This window comes from Moschus berezovskii, chromosome 2 (assembly GCF_049115385.1).
Source record: "Moschus berezovskii isolate FMDL1 chromosome 2, NW_MosBer_1.0, whole genome shotgun sequence".
NCBI classification, from domain to species: domain Eukaryota; kingdom Metazoa; phylum Chordata; class Mammalia; order Artiodactyla; family Moschidae; genus Moschus; species Moschus berezovskii.
This window is the reverse complement of record NC_142461.1, coordinates 138,017,005-138,036,677: the sequence shown is the minus strand read 5'-3', so window position 1 is coordinate 138,036,677 and position 19,673 is coordinate 138,017,005. Positions and strand designations below refer to the sequence as shown.

The window sequence follows — 19,673 nt, the reverse complement described above, 5'->3', positions numbered from 1 at the left end:
TGTAATGAAGTTCTGTGTTGTGGAAGGACATCCGAAATGCAATATACAAAGCTTTAAACGCAAAAAGAATTAAGTTTTTATTCTACTTATCAAGAAGCCTAATCCTATGAACCAAGAAATCAATACAAACCCCAAATTCCAAACCACTCTTCTTGAAATTCATCCTCTTTACATTCTCCCACAGTCACATTAACAAAACACTTTTGCCACCCAGCACATGTGGGCTTGCTTACCTGCTTGGAAGGTAGGATTCGCTCCAGGGTACATGTTGGGGGAGTAGGCAGGAGCTGCTGCTGCATAGCCCATTGGGAAACCAGCTGGAGAAAAATAAAGAACAGTGTGATTTTAAAACCAGGGCTCCCAAAGACCTGAGTGTCCTCACCTTCTTCATCACAACCCCCAGGCTGAGGTCAGGAGCCCAGCAGCATGTGGGTGCTCAGCAGGCTGCCTCTAGTTGTCTCCTTTCCTCAGAGTTGTGATGGGTCATGGTCATAAACATGTCCTTTAAACCTGTGAGTAAATGCTGACAACTTGCTATAACTGAAAACATTTGACAGAAATGGAATTAAATGAAGAAGGAAAAACAAAAACCCAAAATGAAGTCAGAAAATTCACAATATTTCTGGCACTTTTACTCTAGAGTTTATTCACATAATTCATTACTTAGCAAGATTAATAAGAGTGCTAAGAGCTTTGTGCGCTAAAGAGGTTCTAACCATACACAAGCGTGTAAACACATGGAATTGGGAAAAATCCAACCTAACAATCCATTTGCAAGCAACCTGACTTTTATTAACACAAATGAGGGATCCTTAATATGACTAAATTATAACCACATAATTATAACCACTTATGTGAACACAAAAGAAATTTTGGTCAAAACCAGAGGGGCTTCAGTTATCTGCTCTAGGGCCCTCACAGTTCAGCTGGACCCAGTTACGAGTCACTGGGGCATTACAGGGCACACAGCCAAGATACGCTAGTCTTCACTAATGACACAACTAGCTGTGAGGAGCTATAATCCCTTCAGGAAATTCTAATTTGCAGGGCTCCAATCAACAAGGTTGAGAACCACTGTCCCTTCCTGTTCCTGCCCACTGTGCTGGCCAGAGAACTGTCCTCCTGAAAACGCCCCTTGGCAAGCACCATGAACTGTATCCAACATCTACTCTACCTCCCTTCTGGCACACAGGGGCTGGAAAGCTAAATATTACCCTCCTCTCTTGCAAGAAACTGGAAGTGATCTCAAATCCTAATCACTTCACGAAAACAAAACCTTCAGAATAGCAAAAAATACCATTAGCTGAGTAAAAAAGATAGCTTTTCACAAGAAACTTGCAAATTATTTAGACAATGGGCAAATACACTTAAATAATTTTTAAAGTTAAAAAAAATAAAAAAACAATAACAGAAAACATGAACAGAGAGAACTGCCAACCACACTTCTAACTTCAGACTGGCAAAAATCCAAAAGGAGACAACATAGTCTGCTGGCAAGGCTGTGGGGGAAACAGCAGACTCACACACTTCTGGTAGGAATACAAAGCAGTGGATTTTTTCCTACAGAAGGGAAATCAGCAGTAACTTTAAAATTACATTTGCGCTAGAAGATGTAGTATATATACTATGAAATATTACTCAGCCACTAAAAGAATGAAATAATGCCATCTGCAGCAATGTGGACGGACCCAGAAGTCATCATACTAAGTGCAGCAAGACAAAGGCAAGTATCATGTGGCATCTCTTACATGTGGAATCTTAAAAAAAATGATATAAATGAATGTATTTACAGAACAGAAACAGACTCACAGACTTAGAGAAGAGCTTATGGTAAACAAGAGTAAAGTTGGTGCTATATTTAAAACAGATAAACAACAAGAACCTACTAATAGCACAGGAAATTCAGCTCAATATTCTGTCATAACCTATATGGGAAAAGAATTTGAAAATGGATGCACATATATGTATAACTGTATCACTTTGCTGTAGACCTGAAATGAACACCACAATGCTAATCAACTATACTCCAATAGAAAATTTAAAAAAAATTTTTTAAAGAATAACAGGAAAAAAATTATATCTGCATGCACTTGCTCCCCTGGTCATTTCACCTCAAGGAATCCACCCTGAAGATAATTTCCACAAACACAATGCACTGCAGTATTACTGGAATAGCAAAATCCTTCAAACAACACATCCATCCAAAGAACTGGTTGAATTAAACTATGAAAACCCCACAACTTGGAGGCTTATGCAGCCGTATTACGTAAAACACAAAGAACAAGGCAAACCTTTGTGAACTGACAGGGAACAATGATTAAGCTGACAAAGCAAAGCCAACAGCACCACCAGCACCTCTATTCCAGAAGCCTATTCAGCCTGGAGGAGGAAGGCAGCTGGCAGCGTGCAACAGCAGCAGCACACTCTCGGGCCACTCCTGCCTGCTGAAACCACCCCTGCCAATGCTACCGCAGGGCTCCTCGCAGGGCTCCTCAGGGAGCCAGCTGCCGCTGCACACACACACCACGGGCCTGAGGCTCCCCTCCCCAACGCTGCTCCCACCCACCAGATCCTTCACGAGTGTCATCCACAGCAGTCATGTCTGCACTCCGAGTTCCATCGCAGAGTACAACACCCTTTACGTAACAAAGGAGAAATCAGAAAATATGGACACAGTTGGCCTGGGGGCGTGATATGACTGAATGTGAATGTGCCCTCCAAAATTTATGTTTTGAAACTCTAATCCCCAGTGTGGTGGTATTTGGGGAAACTCAATTGTGGTAGTCATTTTACAACATATACATACATTAAATCATCACATACACTTTAAAAAAAGTGCTGTACAAACTAAATACATACAATTTCTTCTTATCAATCAGACCTCAAATGTCGGGGGGGGAAACATCAACTGGACCACCTATACTTTTTAATATACCATGTATTACATTCCATGAAAAAATACTAGGAATGGTAAAGAACAGGAGCGTATATGGGTGAAAAAGAACAAAAAAGATAAACTGGTAACAGACCACAGATCCAGAGACTGCAAAGTGGTCTTTGAAATAACTCTATTTCTTATTTTGCAAACTAGAGCTCAGGTTCGCTCTGAGCTGCTGCAGCTGTTTAGCAGACCTGTGCACAGTGCCTTAAGCCTTTGGTTCCTCATCTTGCCCCTGCCCTCCACCAGCCAGGCTTGCTCCACCAGTAACCTGCAAGTCCAGAGGGGAATCTGGCAGCAGGAGCTGCAGAGGACCTGGCGGAGCTGCAGCAACCCTCCTCCTGCAGTTGAGGTGGGGTGCCCTGTGCAAGGTCCCAGGGCTGTTCCCACAGTGGTGGGACTCACTCTCCTAGTCTCCTAACCTCACAGCAGCAGTAGTAGTGTTACTCGCTCAGGCATCCAACTCTGTGCGGCATGGATGTAGCCGCCAGGCTTCTCTGCCCATGGGATTCTCCAGGAAAGAATACTGGAGTGGACTGCCATTCCCTTCTCCAGTGGATCTTTCCAACCCAGGAATCCAACCCAGCTGGTCTCCTGCATTGCAAGCAGATTCTTTACCATCTGGGCTACAGGGAAGACTACCTACCTTACAGTAGGCTCCAGTAATATTTAATTGAATCTCAGGCTCTAGGGATTAAAACTCTTCCATAGGCTCGTGGAACCCTTGATTCAGCCAAGTCCCTCCGTGCTCCTTCCTCCCTTAGGTAAAGTACCAGGGAGGAGGGGGCTGAGATGGGACTGGAGGGACCCCTGAAGCGCTGGCCTCAGAGGACTGAGGAGGTCGGACCCGCACTGTCACTGATGCCAGAGGCCTCTTAGGGCAGAGTCCAGGGGGACAGTCAGGAGGCGGTCCCTGTCTCATCAAGTGAATACTGATCACCAAAGGGGTAAGGGGGCAGGCTGATCCTGCTCCCTAAAAAGATGTGCTCCTTCTTCCCCTTGGTGGGTGAGCTTTAAGGCTCCAGTCGCCCGCATCCAGCTCTTCCCAGGTCCGATGCACCTGTGGCAGCCTTGCAAGTCTGGCTTCCAGTTGCAGAACTCCCCAGGCTCCGGGGTGAATCTAGGCTGCCGAGATGGTCCCTGGAGGTTCAAGTCTAAGAAGTGCTGCCCCTTCGGTGCAGAAGTGGAGGGAGAAAGGGTGAATGTAGTAGCGGGGTAGGGTAGAGTGGTGAGTGCCCTAGGAGCCTTTGAGAGAGAAACCCCACCCCCTGCAACTACCCATTGATGCCACAGGTTTTCAGGGCCTTTTGAGAAGAGATGCCTCTTCCCTTACTTCTGTGTTGAAAACTATGCAAAACCAACTTTCCATCGTCTTTCTGCTTTGCCAGAATTTTTTTCTAAATGTTGTTCTTGGCTTACTTGGTTTTCAGTTCCCTAAATAGCAATTTTGAGCTGTCCAAGCTATTTAAAAGTGTTCTCCTTCAGTTCAGTTCAATTCAGTCACTCAGTCGTGTCTGACACTTTGCAACCCCATGAATCACAGAACACCAGGCCTCCCTGTCCATCACCAACTCCCGGAGTTCACTCAAACTCAAGTCCATCGAGTCGGTGATGCCATCCAGCCATCTCATTTTCTGTCGTCCCCTTCTCCTCTTGATTGAGACTAAACCCTACTCTTTTGGAAAAACTATCAGAGGAGATATTCTTTTCTTCCCATTCCTTCCTTCCCTGATGGGCCAGCGGCTAAGATTTCGTGCTCCCCATTCAGGGGGCCCAGGTTCTATCCCTGGTGAGGGAACTAGATCCCGCATGATGCACCTAGCAGTCAGCATGCTGTGACTAAGGCCTGACAAAGCCTAAATAAATTAAAAAAAAAAAAAAAATCAAGCCAAAGTCAAACAGCTCTGTGAGCACTAAGCAGAATAAATACAAAATAAAAGTCACATCTAGTCATTCCACAGTAAAAACACAGGTATGTTAAAAGCAGCAAGGAGGGGGTGGGACAGGGAAATACTAATTTCAAAGAACCAAAAATGACAGAAACCAGAGGACAACACAACTATCTTTAAAGCGGAGAGAAAATACCTGCCAGCCTAAAACTGTACACTCAGTGTGGCAGGCAAACAAAAAAGGAACTCCTCAGAAGAAATACCATCAAATCCCAGGAACCGATAAATGCTACCTTATCTGGGAAAAGGTTCTTTGCCGACATAAGCTAAGGATCTGAAGACACTCATCACAGATTACAGGCGGCGGCCTGAACCCAAGTGTCCCTGCTGTGAAACACAGAGGAGAAGCAAACGATGTCAGCCTGGAGACAGAAGTCGGGAGGAGTGTCCACAAAGCAGTCTCCGTCAAGGGATGCTGACAGCTCCAGCAGCTTCAAGAAGCAAGGGAGGACTCTCCCCTCCAGCTTCCACAGGGTGGCAGGCCCTGTCACACCTGGATTTTGGCTTCTGGCTCCCGCAACTGTGAGAGAATCAATTTCTATGGTTTCTAAGCCACCATCCTTGTAGCAATTTGTCACAGCAGTCACAGAAAACCAAAACACTCTCAAAAATAGGCTTAAAAATGAAAGAAAAATAAAAACACTTTCACAAAATTCACTGCTAGCAGACATGCAGTAAGAGTGGGGGAGGAGGGGGAAACTAAAGGGACTTATCCCAGTAAAAGGAAAATGATCCCAAACAAAAAGCACAGATACAGAAGGCAATGAAAATAATGTGTGAGTTAATGCTGGCTGCACAAAATAAAAACAGTGATGTCTTAAGGCACAGTAATGACACACAAATCAGAGGAGCAAAATGGCTGTAATTGTTAGAGTCACCACTAAATAGTAATTAAAAAAAAATTAACAGAAGGGAAAATTTAACGTAAAATATTTGGTTAATCCAAAAGAAGAAAAAGAAAGTGAACCGAACAAATATAGGAGCTATAAATTAGAAAACAATAGTAAGATGGTGTATATGAACCCAATTACTGTCATCCCTCAGTATCCCAGGTTCCAGGACATGATACCCAAAATCCACAGGTATGAAGGACGGTATGTCAGTGCTCATGTAACTACAATTAGAAGATGTTCCTTTTTTCCCATTAAATGTAAATTTTAGAAAATTATGAACAAGCCTCTCCATCTGCTTGTATTAAAGTATAGAATGGTATACAAGCATAAAATGGTATAAAGGCACTTTCTTTCCTTGTGATGTCTTGTTTTGGGTACTAAAGTTATCCTAGCCTTAACATCCTGTAGGCACATTATTTTGCTATGTTTAACTCCAATTTCCATTCAAAATACCTAGAGTGGCTACAAGCTTCTATACTGAACTTTTGCTGATCAGAGAGTTTTATCAAAGTCAAGGAGACCAAAATACTAAAAGCAAGGCAAGAGATAAGTATAAAGAAATGAATAAAATAAGGATCAATTATAAAATTTTAAAGATTTAAAGTTTTAGAAATTTCTTTTTAAAGACCAAAAACAAAAAAAACCCTAAAAAAGTACCCAGAATTGGTATATGACAACCAATATTTCATTACATAGTCTATCAGGTAATGCTAACACCATCAGGTTTTACCTATTCCCTGACTTCAGATCTACACAGGATTCTGTTCAGCAGATTATCTGGAACTGTTTAAACTATTGCAAATACATTAAAGACAGGCAGTCTTACCACTAAATTATTTTTCACCAATTCTAGAAAATCCCGTTACTATTTTTCTTCTAGTCTCTCTACTTAGTCCTTCTGGAGCTTTTAATTCTCCTCAAAACTTCTCATCCTAACACCTCTATTTTGTAACCAGCCTGCTTCCCGCTTCTTTACGCTGCATGCTGGTCCCTCTTTTAGCAGTGTTTTGCCTGCGGTTTAACTGGAATTCTGTTCAAATGCTTTCTTTTTTCCCATTTAAGTTCCAGTTGGTTCATTTTGCTATGATTCTTTCTTTTGCATCTTCAATTATTATCAGCACGCTTGTCTTATGTGGTTTCTACCTGATGTTTTATTCCTGCTATCTATCATGACTGGTGACTCAGACACAATGAACTACAGCACGGTGTTTTATAACGATTCTGACTTACCAGGCAGACCTCTGTGGGCCACCCACACAACCTGGACCAGGAACACTTTCCTTCACACAGCTCTGCGTTTGTTGCTGTCAGGTGCTTCAGGGGTAATGCAGCCCAAAGACTATGCTTTTTGTCAGTTTCTCAATTTATGGACCCCTTGGAAGGACAAGTAATTCAAAGCAGAACCCAAAACATCCTTGAACGGTTACAAATTCTTAGAAAAGACTTCTTCCTTCCCAGAGCCCAAGCTGAAATGAACTTCTCCATGGAACCAGGATGGATTAATTTACTTACCTCTCTTATAGGAGTATCACCCTCTGGAGGAATCAGACTGACGAGGGATCCCACTCCAAATCCCAGCCTTACAAGAGCAGAGACTTCACTTCATCCCCAAAAGGGTTGCTAAAACCCACAAAGAACAAATGCCCCTAGGGTATGCACATCAAGTCAATGGCCAAATACTCTGGTTTTCTGTCACCTTCATACTTAGCTGTAGAATTGTCTTACTTTCTTGCAAAAGTTGTTAAACATTTTTGAAATGTTTCTTCAATTTTTCAGGGGTTTTGAGCAACAGGGTTTTAAGAGTACCTGTCCCACCATATCACCTAAACCCAAAATTGTAATATTACAGACAACTATTCCTCTCAATTAGGGCAACGATTTGCTATTTTTGACCACCAACTCCTATTCTCCCAAATTTTGCTTCACCCTATTTCAGCCCATGTTTGACTAGTAGGCTTTATTAAGGAGGAGAATGTGGCTCAGGCCTAAATTCATCAGTGGACTCCCCTTCCTGATCCAGGGTGCTGGCATGAAGAGAACAAGAAGTCCCACAGGGCTTTCCTATAGAGCCAGATGAAGAGACTCACAGCCAAGGGCGGGGCTGAGCACCACACACCGCAACGAGGAGAAGTGTGACCCGTGACCCACACCGCGACTACACTGGGGAAGTGAAGCTGAGCACAGGAAGCAAAGAAACCAGACCTGGTCCCCACCCTTGGAGCCGCCAGATCCGGCTCTGACCAAAGCCAGCCCAAGCTCTGGATTTTTCAATTCCACAAGCTGACCCATTTTCTTCCTTATCTAAGCCACTTGAGCTGGGTCTGTCCATCAAAAGCACTCTTAATGACATAGAACTGGACCATGTATTCAAAGTTTAATAATGGAAACAAAATTTACGTGCTTACCTGGATAACCAATTCCTTTGGCATTTGCATAGGGTACCCCAGAAGAACCCGGGCTATAAACAGGATTCATGATTTCAAGAACTAAAAAGGGAAAAAAAGTGATTTAGCTAAGCACGTTTGTTCTCAGGTTTTTTCTCCATCATCAGTCTCAAAAAAGCAGGTAGCAAGAGGCCTTTCTCCAATCTATTTTGAAATGTAGAAACAAGGCACTCCATGCTGCTGCTAACCAACAGAGAACAGAAAAGGAATGCCAAAGCCCTAATGGGTGCCCACCAGGACACTGTATGCTTTGCTTTATAACTCTCTTGAGTCCATCAGAAGCTAAGGGAAAAAAGTGTTCTCCGTGCCCCTGTTTTTCAAAACAGTTTAAAAAAAAAATAAAACTATAAATAATCTAAATGTCCTTATTACAGAGAACAGTCTTAACCAGATTTATCCAGCGCATGAAACACAGTGCAGTGGCTTTTTCCCTTCAAGTGTTTAAGAACACAGGATGGCATGACGATAGCTGTGGTGAAAGGGGAGGGAGTACAGTGCTGTGATGCAGTGTGACCCCAAGTGTGCACCTCCACTCAGACAAGAAACAACCCAGGAGGAGAACAGAGCACGAACCATGACTGCCTCTAGACAAAGCGGTTTAATTTTCTTTTCGCACCTTTCTCTATTTTTGAAACAACATGTTAAATTATATACTTCCTAAAAATAAATAAAACATATGTGCATTTCCTAAAAGAGACAAATTATGTACAGCACAGCAACTCTACTAACCCAGTCAATGTTCTATAATTCACAATCTTCTTTGCCTGACAAGTTCAAGAATCTGCACAGCTACAACCATGGTTTTATCCCTTCCTCTGAATTTTATCACCCAATGTATTCTTAAAGTGTGAGCTAAATTAAGACTATTCAGTATTCCTTATCCAGTAAGTCAATCACTGACTTACTTGATAGTAAGAATTAAAGGGATCTTACATTTAAAAATAAAAACAGCAATGGGGCTGGGGGGAAACAGGCATATGGGAACTCTGCCCTTTCTGCTCAGTTTTGCTCTGAACCCAAAACTGCTCTAAAAAAATAAAAGTCTATCTAAAAAGAAAAACAGGCAGTTCTCTGGTGACCTCGCCATTAGAATTCTGGGCTTTCACTGCCATGACCCAGGTTCAATCCCTGGCTGAGGAACTGATAATCCACTAGCTACGTGGTACGGCAAAAAAAAAGACAACATAAAGTGTACATGTATTTGCCGGTGTCTGCCTGCCCCGCTGCATCCTCAGCTAGAATGCAGACGGAACTGGAACTCAGTCCTGTCTGCAGCACCTCTAGCACCAAAGACACACGAAAAAAGGCGCCTCGACCTGCTGACTTTCTAAAAGACACGTGGACTTCCCAACACTCTTGGCATCAAAGTCCATCAGAAAGACAAACTGCAAAAACACTCCACTTCAAATTCCTCCCTCAGCTTACTGACTTAGAATGTTTATAACCAAGCCGTTCAGCAAGCAGACGTACACCTGGTCAAGTCCTTAGCCTGTGCAGTAAGTTCTAAAGTAGAAATTAACTGGGGGTATCAGTGATTGGGACATTCATTACCTAAATAGCTGTCTTATTTCTTTAACTTCCAAACCAAAAGGCAGAACAAAATATGACATGACATCCACAACCACAGCTAAGACAGAAATCTAGATCAGTGCTGTCCAAAAGAACAAGGATGAAGATGCTCCCTATCTGTGCTGTCTGACAGAACATCCATTAGCTATTAATACAAGCAAACAATGAGCACCTGAAAAATGTGGCTAGGATCGGATCCGATTTTTTATTTAACTTCAGTCTGAATTTAAATAGTTGTGTTTGGCTATAGGCTACCATACTGGACAACGCAACTCTACAGAACAAATTAGAAAGTAACTAGGAGAGCAAAGCGTAAGAAGTAGACATGAAAACCAACTGTATTTTACATCACAGTTTAAGAAGAAACAAATTGGTAACTTGTCAATCCCCATTAGCTTCGACTTTTAACCCATTCTTGGTGGATCTACAACATAAGATGTGGAGATTTTTCACATATTTCATCTACTTCTCTGGTTCAACTATCATTTCTGGAGAAATGAATACTTCTCAATACTCTATTTCTCTATTCTGTGCCAGGATCTAATTTTATTTTCTTAATTGAATAAGTAAAGCACTACACAAAGGCCACAGAGGGGGTAAAACGACAAGTCACAGTCCCTGTTCTGAATTCACCATCTAGAACAGTGCTGTCCCACACAACTTTCTGTGAAGATGGAAATGTACATCTGCTCTGTCCACATACAACAGTCACTAACCGCTACCTGAACACCTGAAATGTGGCTAGACCAAGGACTGACACGTTAGCTGAATAGCAACATGTAGGTGGTGGGTACTGCACTGGACAGGCAGGTCTGCAAGTGAGAAGACATAAACAATAGTGACTCAGGGCCAAAGAGTGTTAAGGGGCATAAAGGAATAAAGTGATATGAGTGTTGAGTGGGAAGAGCAAAAATTTAACGCAGGAGGAGAGGAATGGTCAGGAATAACTTGGATTACAAAGGTGGTATAAGCTCTCAACAGGTAGGATCTTGAAAAGCCACAGAAATTAGAAAATGCAAGATGCACTTTAGGGACACTCTGCAACTGGGCTTGTTTGGAGCTTGGGCTACATGTGAATCAATGAAGATGATTACAGAGACCTAGGTTAGGTTGGAACTATCACATGGAGACAGTTAAAGACAGGAGCTACCATTTGACCTGGCAACTCCACTCCTAGGTATATACCCAAGAGAAATGAAAACACATATCCACACAAAAACTTGTAACTGAACGTTTGTAACAAAATTATTCATTACAGCCAAGAACTGTAGACAACTTAAAGCACTGAATACCACAAAGGCTTTCCCTTCACAACCTTATAGTCTAAGCCACTAATAAAATCTTACTCTACATTTGCCACTAAAAAATGTACTGAATTACACTTGAATTCTAAATACCATACATCCAAACTACCCAGAAGTTATAGTTCCTAAAAGCATTTATGCTTCCCAAGAGACTAATAACTGTTTCCTAAAGTGATTAAGAAGTTATAATTAAAACTTACAGGTAAAAAAGTAACAGGATTAATAAAGAAAAAGTTGCAGTTCCCACTTCAACGAAAAGGTTTGCACAAGGTCTATGAACAATACCCTAACAGCTTCTTAAGTTACTTGTTCAAATGATGAGATTCCCCCAAGATGATGAGCCTCAAGGGCAGAGAAAATAGCTTATTCAGCCCCGGCCCCCTGCATCTCACTAGTCCAAAGGTAGTTCATATTCTCTGAATGTCCTTTAATAAACAGAACTGTCCAATAGAAAATACAGGAATCTTCATAGCAATAAACAAGAAATTGAGATGATTATACAAAATCTAATTTAGAACTGTTGGAATATATGCTTATTGATTGTTGTTGTTAGTTATTAAATCATGTCCGAATTTTTGCAACCCCGTGAACCGCAGCTCGCCAGGATTCCCTGTCCTTCGTTATCTCCCAGAGTTTCCTCAAATTCATGTCTCCACTGAGTTGGTGATGCTATCTCATCCTTTGTCGCCCTCTTCTCATTTTGCCTTCAATCTGTCCCAGCATCAGGGTCTTTTTCAATGAGTCAGCTCTTCTCATCAGATAGCCAAAGTACTGGCGCTTCAGCTGAACTTCTACCAATGAATATTCAGGGTGGATTTTCTTTAGCATTGACTGGTCTGATAGGCTTGCAGTCCAAGGGACTCTCAAGAGTCTTCTCCAGCACCACAGTTTGAAAGCATCAGTTCTCTGGCACTCAGTCTTCTTTATGGTCCAACTCTCACATCTGTACATGACTACTGGAAAACCATAGCTTTGACTACACAGACCTTTGTGGCAAACCGATCTCTGCTTTTTAATACACTGCCTAGGTTTGTCTTAGCTTCCTGCCAAAGAGGAAGCATCTTTTAATTTCATAGCTGCAGTCACTGTCTGCAGTGATCCTGGAGCCCAAGAAAGTAATCTGTCACTGCTTCCCCTTTTCTCCTTCTATTTGACATGACATGACGGGACCAGATGCCACAATCTTAGTGTTTTTTAATGTTGAGTTCTAAGTCAGCCTTTTCACTCTCTTTTTTTCACACTCATCCAGAAGCTCTTTAGTTTCTCTTCACTTCGTGCCATTAAGGCAGAATCATCTGCATATCTGAGGTTGTTGACATTTCTCCCAGCAATCTTGATTCCAGCTTGTGCTCCATCCAAACCAGCACTTCGAATAATGTACTCTGCATAGAAATCAAATAAGCAGGAAGACAATATTACAGCCTTGACATACTCCTTTCCCAATTTTGAACCAGTCTGTTGTTCCTTGTCTGGTTCTAAATGTTGCTTCCTGACCTGCATATAGATTACTCAAGAGGCAGGTCAGGTGGTCTAGTATTCCCATCTCTTTCAGAATTTTCCACAATTTGTTGTGACCCATACCGCTGAAGTGGGTCTTTGGCACTGTTAATGAAGCAAAAGTAGATATTTTCCTGTTGAATGTTGGCAATTTGATCCCTAGTTCCTCTTTTCTCAACTCAGGACTTCTTAAGAGAACAGTGCAAAGAAATAGAGGAAAAAGATAGAATGGGAAAGACTAGAAATCACATCAAGAAAGCTGGAGATATTAAGGGAACATTTCATGCAAGGATGGACACTACGAAGGACAGAAGTGTTAAGGACCTAACAATGGACAAAGAGATTAAAAAGAGGTGGCAAGAGTACACAGAAGAACTGTACCAAAAAAGGGTCTTAATGACACACATAACCACGATGGTGTGGTCACTCACCAAGAGCCAAACGTCGTGGAGTGTGAAGTCAAGTGGGCCTTAGGAAGCATTATTACAAATAATTAGTGGAGGTGATGGAATTCCAGCTGAGTTATTTCAAATTCTAAAAGACGATGCTGTTAAAATGCTGCACTCAATATGCCAGCAAATTTGGAAAACTCAGCAGTGGCCACAGGCCTGGAAATGGGACAGTTTTCACTCCAACATCAAAGAATGTTCAAACTACCATACAATTGTGCTCAGTTTATTCATTAGTGGACATGAATGCTGAACCCACTGACCAATCTTAACATCACTAAGAGCAAACTACTTAATTTTTTTTAAATTATTAATCATTTTGGCTGTGCTGGGTCTTCACTGCTGCTCGAGCTTTCCTTTAGTTGTGCTGGGAGGAGGCGACTCTCCAGTTGCTGCTCCGGCTTCTCATTTGGCAGCCTCTTGTTACAGAGCACAGGATCTAGAGTGTGTGGGCTTCATAGCTGCCACTCCTGGGCTCTAGAGCACAGGCTCAATAGTTGTGGCACACAGGCAAGTGGGATCTTCTTAGATCACGGATTGAATCCATGTCTCCTACATTGGCTGGTGAATTCTTTACCACTAAGCCACCAGGGAAGCCCCCCAAGCTACTTATCACATGCATCCTCATACAGTGGAATCACTGCATCATCTGAGGTGTACTGCTACAAAAATACTAAAATCTGACTCCAATGCGCCCTACACAGCTACCTCCCAGGTGACAGAAAAAGGCAGGGGTTAGAGAAAATTACTGAACACCGTAGAGCTATCAGACAAAGCCAAAAGGAGAGAATCTAGAGGGCAAGGGGTCCCGTTTCTTCAGTAGTCAATGGTTTGGGAAAAGGCAGAGAGTAGAAGAAGGACAGTTCTAGATTAACATAGATTTAATAAAGGCCACAGGTTTTTGTTTGAATCCCGACTTTAAGATGGGAAAAACTATAAAAAGGTATTTTAAGGATTGAGAGATACAAACAAACATGGGCTAGACATCAAATGGCATTAAACAAATTGTGTTATATGTGAGAACAGCATTTTGTTATGTAAAGATGCAATGACTTTCAGAAGTATGTATTAAACTATACAAGGGTAAAAATGACACGATGTCTGTAATCTAGAACATTTTTTTCTCTTTTTACTTTAATTGGAGGCTAATTACAATATTGTAATGGTTCTGCCATACATTCACATGAATCAGCCATGGGTGTACATGTGTTCCCCATCCCTCCCTCCTCATCCCATCTCTCAAGGTCATCCCAGTGCACCAGCCCTAAGCACCCTATATAAACGGGATTGATATGTTGGGTATATGGCTGTATGCTGTATTCGCATATTTTTTAAGTAATGAAAAGTTAAAGGTAAAAAAACCACCATCACCACTTTGCCTGGGATTCTAGTGCCTATGGTCACCCAGAAACCACCTATTTCCCAGTCTGATTTGGTATGGGCCAAGAATCCCAATTTCAAGGATAGAGCCAGAAAGAAAGAAACAAAGAAAGTGAAGTCGCTCAGTCCTGTCCAACTCTTTGAGACCCCGTGAAGTGTAGCCTACCAGGCTCCTCCATCCATGGGGTTCTCCAGGCAAGAATACTGGAGTGGGATGCCATTTCCTTCTCCAGGGGATCTTCCTGACCCATGGATCGAACGCTGGTCTCCCGCATTGCAGGCAGACGCTTTACCCTCTGAGCCACCAAGGAAGCTAGTATCACTTTTTTTTTAAGTTTTTCACTTGTAATAACGAAAATGTCAGAATTCCTATGGGTGGGGTTTGACACCTGCAGCAAAACAGGTAAGTCTCAGATTGGGGTTTCGGAGAAGGCAATGGCACCCCACTCCAGTACTCTTGCCTGGACAATCCATGGTCCGAGGAGCCTGGTAGGCTGCGGTCCATGGAGTCGCTAGGAGTCAGACACGACTAAGCGACTTCACTTTCACTTTCATGCACTGGAGAAGGAAATGGCAACCCACTCCAGTATTCTTGCCTGGAGAATCCCAGGGACAGGGGAGCCTGGTGGGCTGCCGTCTATGCAGTCGCACAGAGTCGGACACGACTGAAGTGACATGGCAGCAGCAGATTAGGGTTTAAAAGAGATAACAGCAAAAATTTCTCAACTTGAAATCTAATAGTCCTCAGAGGGAAAGTATATTTAACATCCATCACTGTACTAGCTTCTCTAGTCTCAAAATATATCATGACCTAAACAAAGTTCTCACACAAAACAGGAATTCTAAAACTTTAAAAAAGAAAAAAAGAAAGTGAAGTCGCTTAGTCGTGTCCAACTCTTTGCTACCCTGTGGACTGTAGAGGCCTTGTGTATAATTTTTTTCATACCAAGAAAACTAAGGTCAAGGGGCTTAAATTCTCTCTCTCAGACAGCAATACACGAGATAAAATCCGCGCAACACAATCAACACTGGAAATTCTGGGTAACACCTGATAACATCAAGAAGAGCACATAATAAGATACACTCTTAACGCCCCCAAACTCGACCTTCACTATCAAGGTTTCCAATCTATTGGGAGACATTCACATATTTCTGCACAGAACTTCAAAGATACAGACATAAACTGAAACACAGGCATAAGTAACCATACCTCTACTGGGCTGCTGTGTTGTTGTTTTAAAATTGCTCTCAACTGATCAGTGAAAATAAGCTGTTTAAATAAGACAAGTCTGGGAGGCAAAAATTTGCCTTTAAGCTGCAGAACCTATAAAAAAAAGCTTAAAATAATATTCTTTATATGCACTTAAGCTTCTTTTTCCCAATTCTAATCCTCTGCCTCTATGACATTACACTCATTTCCTCGTTTGAAAATTCAAATAATTTTGACATTACATTTCTGTCTAACCTTAAAACGGAAATGAGTTGAACGGCAGCTGTAGAGTAGAATACTAAGTAAAAATCTAACAAATCTAACAGGGCTCTATAAGAGGGCAGGGGCAGTAATACCAACAGCAGCTTCCTCCGCCCTCCTGGCTTGTAGGATCCTTCCACTATTCTGAAGAGCAGGAGGCAGGAAGAGGGGATGCTACCTGCTCCGCGGGTCTAAAGTGACTGCTACACTGAACTTAGAGGAAGGCTGCAGTTCACACCTCAGAGTCTGCAGGAACCTCTACCACACCTTCAGTTCAGTTCAGCTGTTCAGTCGCGTCCGATTCTTTGCGACCCCATGGACTGAAGTACGCCAGGCTTCCCTGTCCATGGCCAACTCCCAGAGCTTGCTCAAACTCATGTCCATCCTGTCGGTGATGCCATCCAGCCATCTCATCCTCCGTAGTTCCCTTCTCCTCCCACCTTCAATCTTTCCCAGCATCGGGGTCTTTTCCAATGTTCTTCACATCAGGTGGACGAAGTATTGGAGTTTCAGCTTCAACATCAGTCCTTCCAATGAACACCCAGGACTGCTCTCCTTTAGGATGGACTGGTTGGATCTCCTTGCACTTCAAGGGACTCTCAGGAGTCTTCTCCAACATCACAGTTCCAAAGCATCAATTCTTCAGCGCTCAGCTTTCTTTATAGTCCAACTCTCACACCCATACATGATTACTGAAAAAACAGCTTTGACTAGAGGCACCCTTGTTGGCACACCTTAGCTTGAGTCACAAATACGACTAAACGGAAGTAATTATGCAAACACATACTAAAGCAAGCCCACCCTATAAACCTCAAAAGAAACAAAAACTTCAGTGTGCACCATAGTACCTTCAACAACAGAACAATTAGCCTAATTCTTTCCTGTCAAAGCAAAAACAACCCAATCCTTGTTTACTTAACCAAAGTTCTAAAACGTGTCCCTACTATTATTGCCAAGTTTTTCATATACTATTTGAGAAAATAATCTTAAAAATTACACAAGGATGACTTGAGAATTTAAGGAGCGGGGAAAGGAGACAAAACTTTTCACTTAAAAAAAGTCTTGCTTGGCAAAACACTCCAAAATACTTTTATGTATGACTTTAATGAAGCATTAACTCGTACAATCCATTAGATGAACGCTTATATACACTATAAAAGAGGAATACCCTATTCGTGGACGCGGTAAAGGCGCACCTCTCAATGTTAGCCAAGGCTGGGCCACGATACGTCCTTTCTGGATAAAACACTGAAAGCCTTTCAAGCTAAAGCTTCTGCCAGGCAAATGGAATAATGTTTATTTTGTGAGAAAAGTGGATAGTTTACACACTAGAAACGATGGAGAGCCTACGAACAGAAACACCACCCCATTGCTTCCCCATTTTTTGCATTTTCCTCATCTGACCACCTGGACCTTAAAAAAAAAAGACCCAAAAAACCCAGCGGTGCGACAAACGCAGCTCTCGCCGGCCCGGGGGCGGCCTCTCCGCCGCCCACGCCGCACCTGCCCGCGCGCCGCGCGGCCCAGCCCCGCCTCCCTCCGGCAGCGCCCGCCCGCCCGGCTCCGCGGGACAAAGCGCCGCGGCGGGCCGACCTTGGCGCCGCCCAAATCGGCCGCACAAAGCGCCGCACTTCCGGCCGCGCACGCCGCCGCCCGCCCCGCCCGCACTCACCGCGCCGCGAGGGCGGACTGGGCCTCAGCGGTCGGAGCTCGCCGGCCCAGGGCGGGCGGTGGCGCTCGGCGAGAGGCGCGCGCTGCGCAAGCCTGCTCCGCTGCGGGGCTGAGCCGCGAGGCCCGGGTCGCCGCCACCGCCGCCTACCCGGCCCGCGCTCCCGCTCGCCCCGCTCTGCCCGGCCCGCCTCTCCGCAGCCCGCGCTCCTCGCCGACGCTGCGCGGCCGCCGAGCCCAGACCTCACTTCCGCCTGGAGCCCGCCTTGGCGGGGGCGCGCCGACACGTGACCCGCCGGCGCCTTCCGGGCTCCGGGTCTGCGTGCGCGCTCCCGCCGGCGTCCGCGAGGCGACGCGACGGGGCGGCCTCGGGGAGCGGCCGCGTGCGGAGACCGTCGGGCGGGATTTCCGTGGTCGCGGCGTCCGGGGCGTGCAGGCGGGGGGGTTCAAACAGAAGGCAAACGGCGCCCGGAGGATATCTGCAGACTCATTCGAGTAAACGCTCATGTGGAATATTTTTCCTTACGTCATTTTTGGGCTCCTACTCTTATGGTATTGAAAGGGCACAATGGAATCTAATTATTAACGTCTTAAGGGAAAAAAAATGTATTCGATTTCGTGTTTTTAAATAGCCCCGCACTACAGGAACCCCTGTGTAAACGCAGGCGCTGCGGCGGGGCGCGCTCCTCCCCAGTGCCAGGCTCCGGGCCCCCGGCCTGTGTGGTCGGCTGTCGGCCTAACGGCCAGGGCCCGGGCGCTGGCACCTCCTGAGCTCGCGCACTCGGCGCCCTTCGCAGTTCGCGGTTCTGAGCGCTCTGCATTCATTAAGTCACTTAATGCAATAAAGTCGTTTCACAAATGAGGCAGTTAAGGCACGAAGAGGTTGACAGGTTCCTTCCAAAGCAGACAACTTGAAAGCCGACCAGATTGAAACCCGAACGTCTGACTTCAGGGCACTTGCTCTTAAAGGGGGACTTTGGGGTTTGCGCTTTCCCAGAGCTGCTCTCAACTATTTCTGTAACGTTAGTAGGGCCCACAGGTTCCCTGCGTGATCTGAGAGCCAGTGGTTCTGCCTTGGAGAAAGGTGGAGGAATCCTGTGGTCTCTGCTCAACTGGGAGGGTCCAGGCAGTCTGTCTTTCCCTGACCATGCCAAGAACATCTACTGCAGTTCCTAAAGACTGGTTGGCATTTCTAAGATATAAGTGCACGTTAAAATGCTACCCACTGAAGTATTCTTGTGCTTCCCTTGTGGCTCAGTTGGTAAAGAATCATCCTGCAATGTGGGAGACCTGGGTTCAATCCCTGGGTTGGGAAGCTGCCCTGGAGAAGGGAAAGGCTACCATTCCAGTATTCTGGCCCAGAGAATTCCATGAACTATATAGTCCATAGGGTCGCAAACAGTCGGACATGACTGAGCGACATTCAGTAATATAGTTGCAAAAGACTTGATTTTTGTCACACTTTAGAAGATGGTGGTTTTAGATACAACTAGATGTTACTCAACCGTTGTTATATAGACACTATGGTGATTTGAGTCCCACTGAAAAGTGAAAGTGAAGTCGCTCAGTCGTGTCCTACTCTTTGCGATCCCATGGACTGTAGCCCACCAGGCACCTCTATCCATGGAATTTTCCAGGCAAGAATACTGGAGTGGGTTGCCATTTCCTTAGTTACCATTTTAAAAGTACATGAATAATGGGCTTTCCTGGTGGTTTAATGGTTAAGAATTCACCTGCTGATGCAAGGGATGCAGTTAGATCCCTGATCTGGGAAAATCCCACATGCAGAAGAGCAACTAAGCCAGAGCAGCACAACTACTGAGCCTGCCGGTCCTAGATCTTGTGCTCCACCTTAAGAGAAGCCACTGCAATGAGAAGCCCATGTACCCTAAGGAAGTGTAGCCGTTGCTCAGGAAAACCAGAAAAAGCCCTTGGAGTTTAAGGAAGACACAATAAGCCAACGATAAAAATTTAGAAATACATGAATAAGTTTGTAACAGTACAGAATTTCATTCTTTTTTTTCTTCTTGAACTCCTGCTTGCATACCACTGTCTGCACAGAATTTAACCCTAATATTAATATATTTGTGTATTGAGCCTTTTTATTTTTT

The 19,673-nt window shown here is 44.0% G+C and overlaps 1 protein-coding gene across 3 annotated transcripts in view; it reads right to left on the bottom strand.

The window, feature by feature from the left end:
• The window catches only part of FAM168B (family with sequence similarity 168 member B), a 40,753-nt gene extending 22,922 nt beyond the window's left edge, over positions 1 to 17,831 (bottom strand). The window contains exons 1-3 of one of the 3 annotated variants that reach the window (XM_055398134.2): positions 17,567 to 17,831; positions 8,186 to 8,266; positions 234 to 317 (exon numbers count right to left, since the gene is read on the bottom strand). In XM_055398134.2, coding sequence (XP_055254109.1) covers positions 234 to 317; positions 8,186 to 8,255 — 154 coding nt within the window. In that variant the 5' untranslated portion in view covers positions 8,256 to 8,266; positions 17,567 to 17,831. Of the gene's footprint in view, positions 1 to 233; positions 318 to 8,185; positions 8,267 to 11,297; positions 12,572 to 17,566 lie in introns of those variants that run through there. The other 2 variants (XM_055398133.2, XM_088831102.1) reach the window with 2 other exon arrangements.
• Positions 17,832 to 19,673: the final 1,842 nt, after the last annotated feature.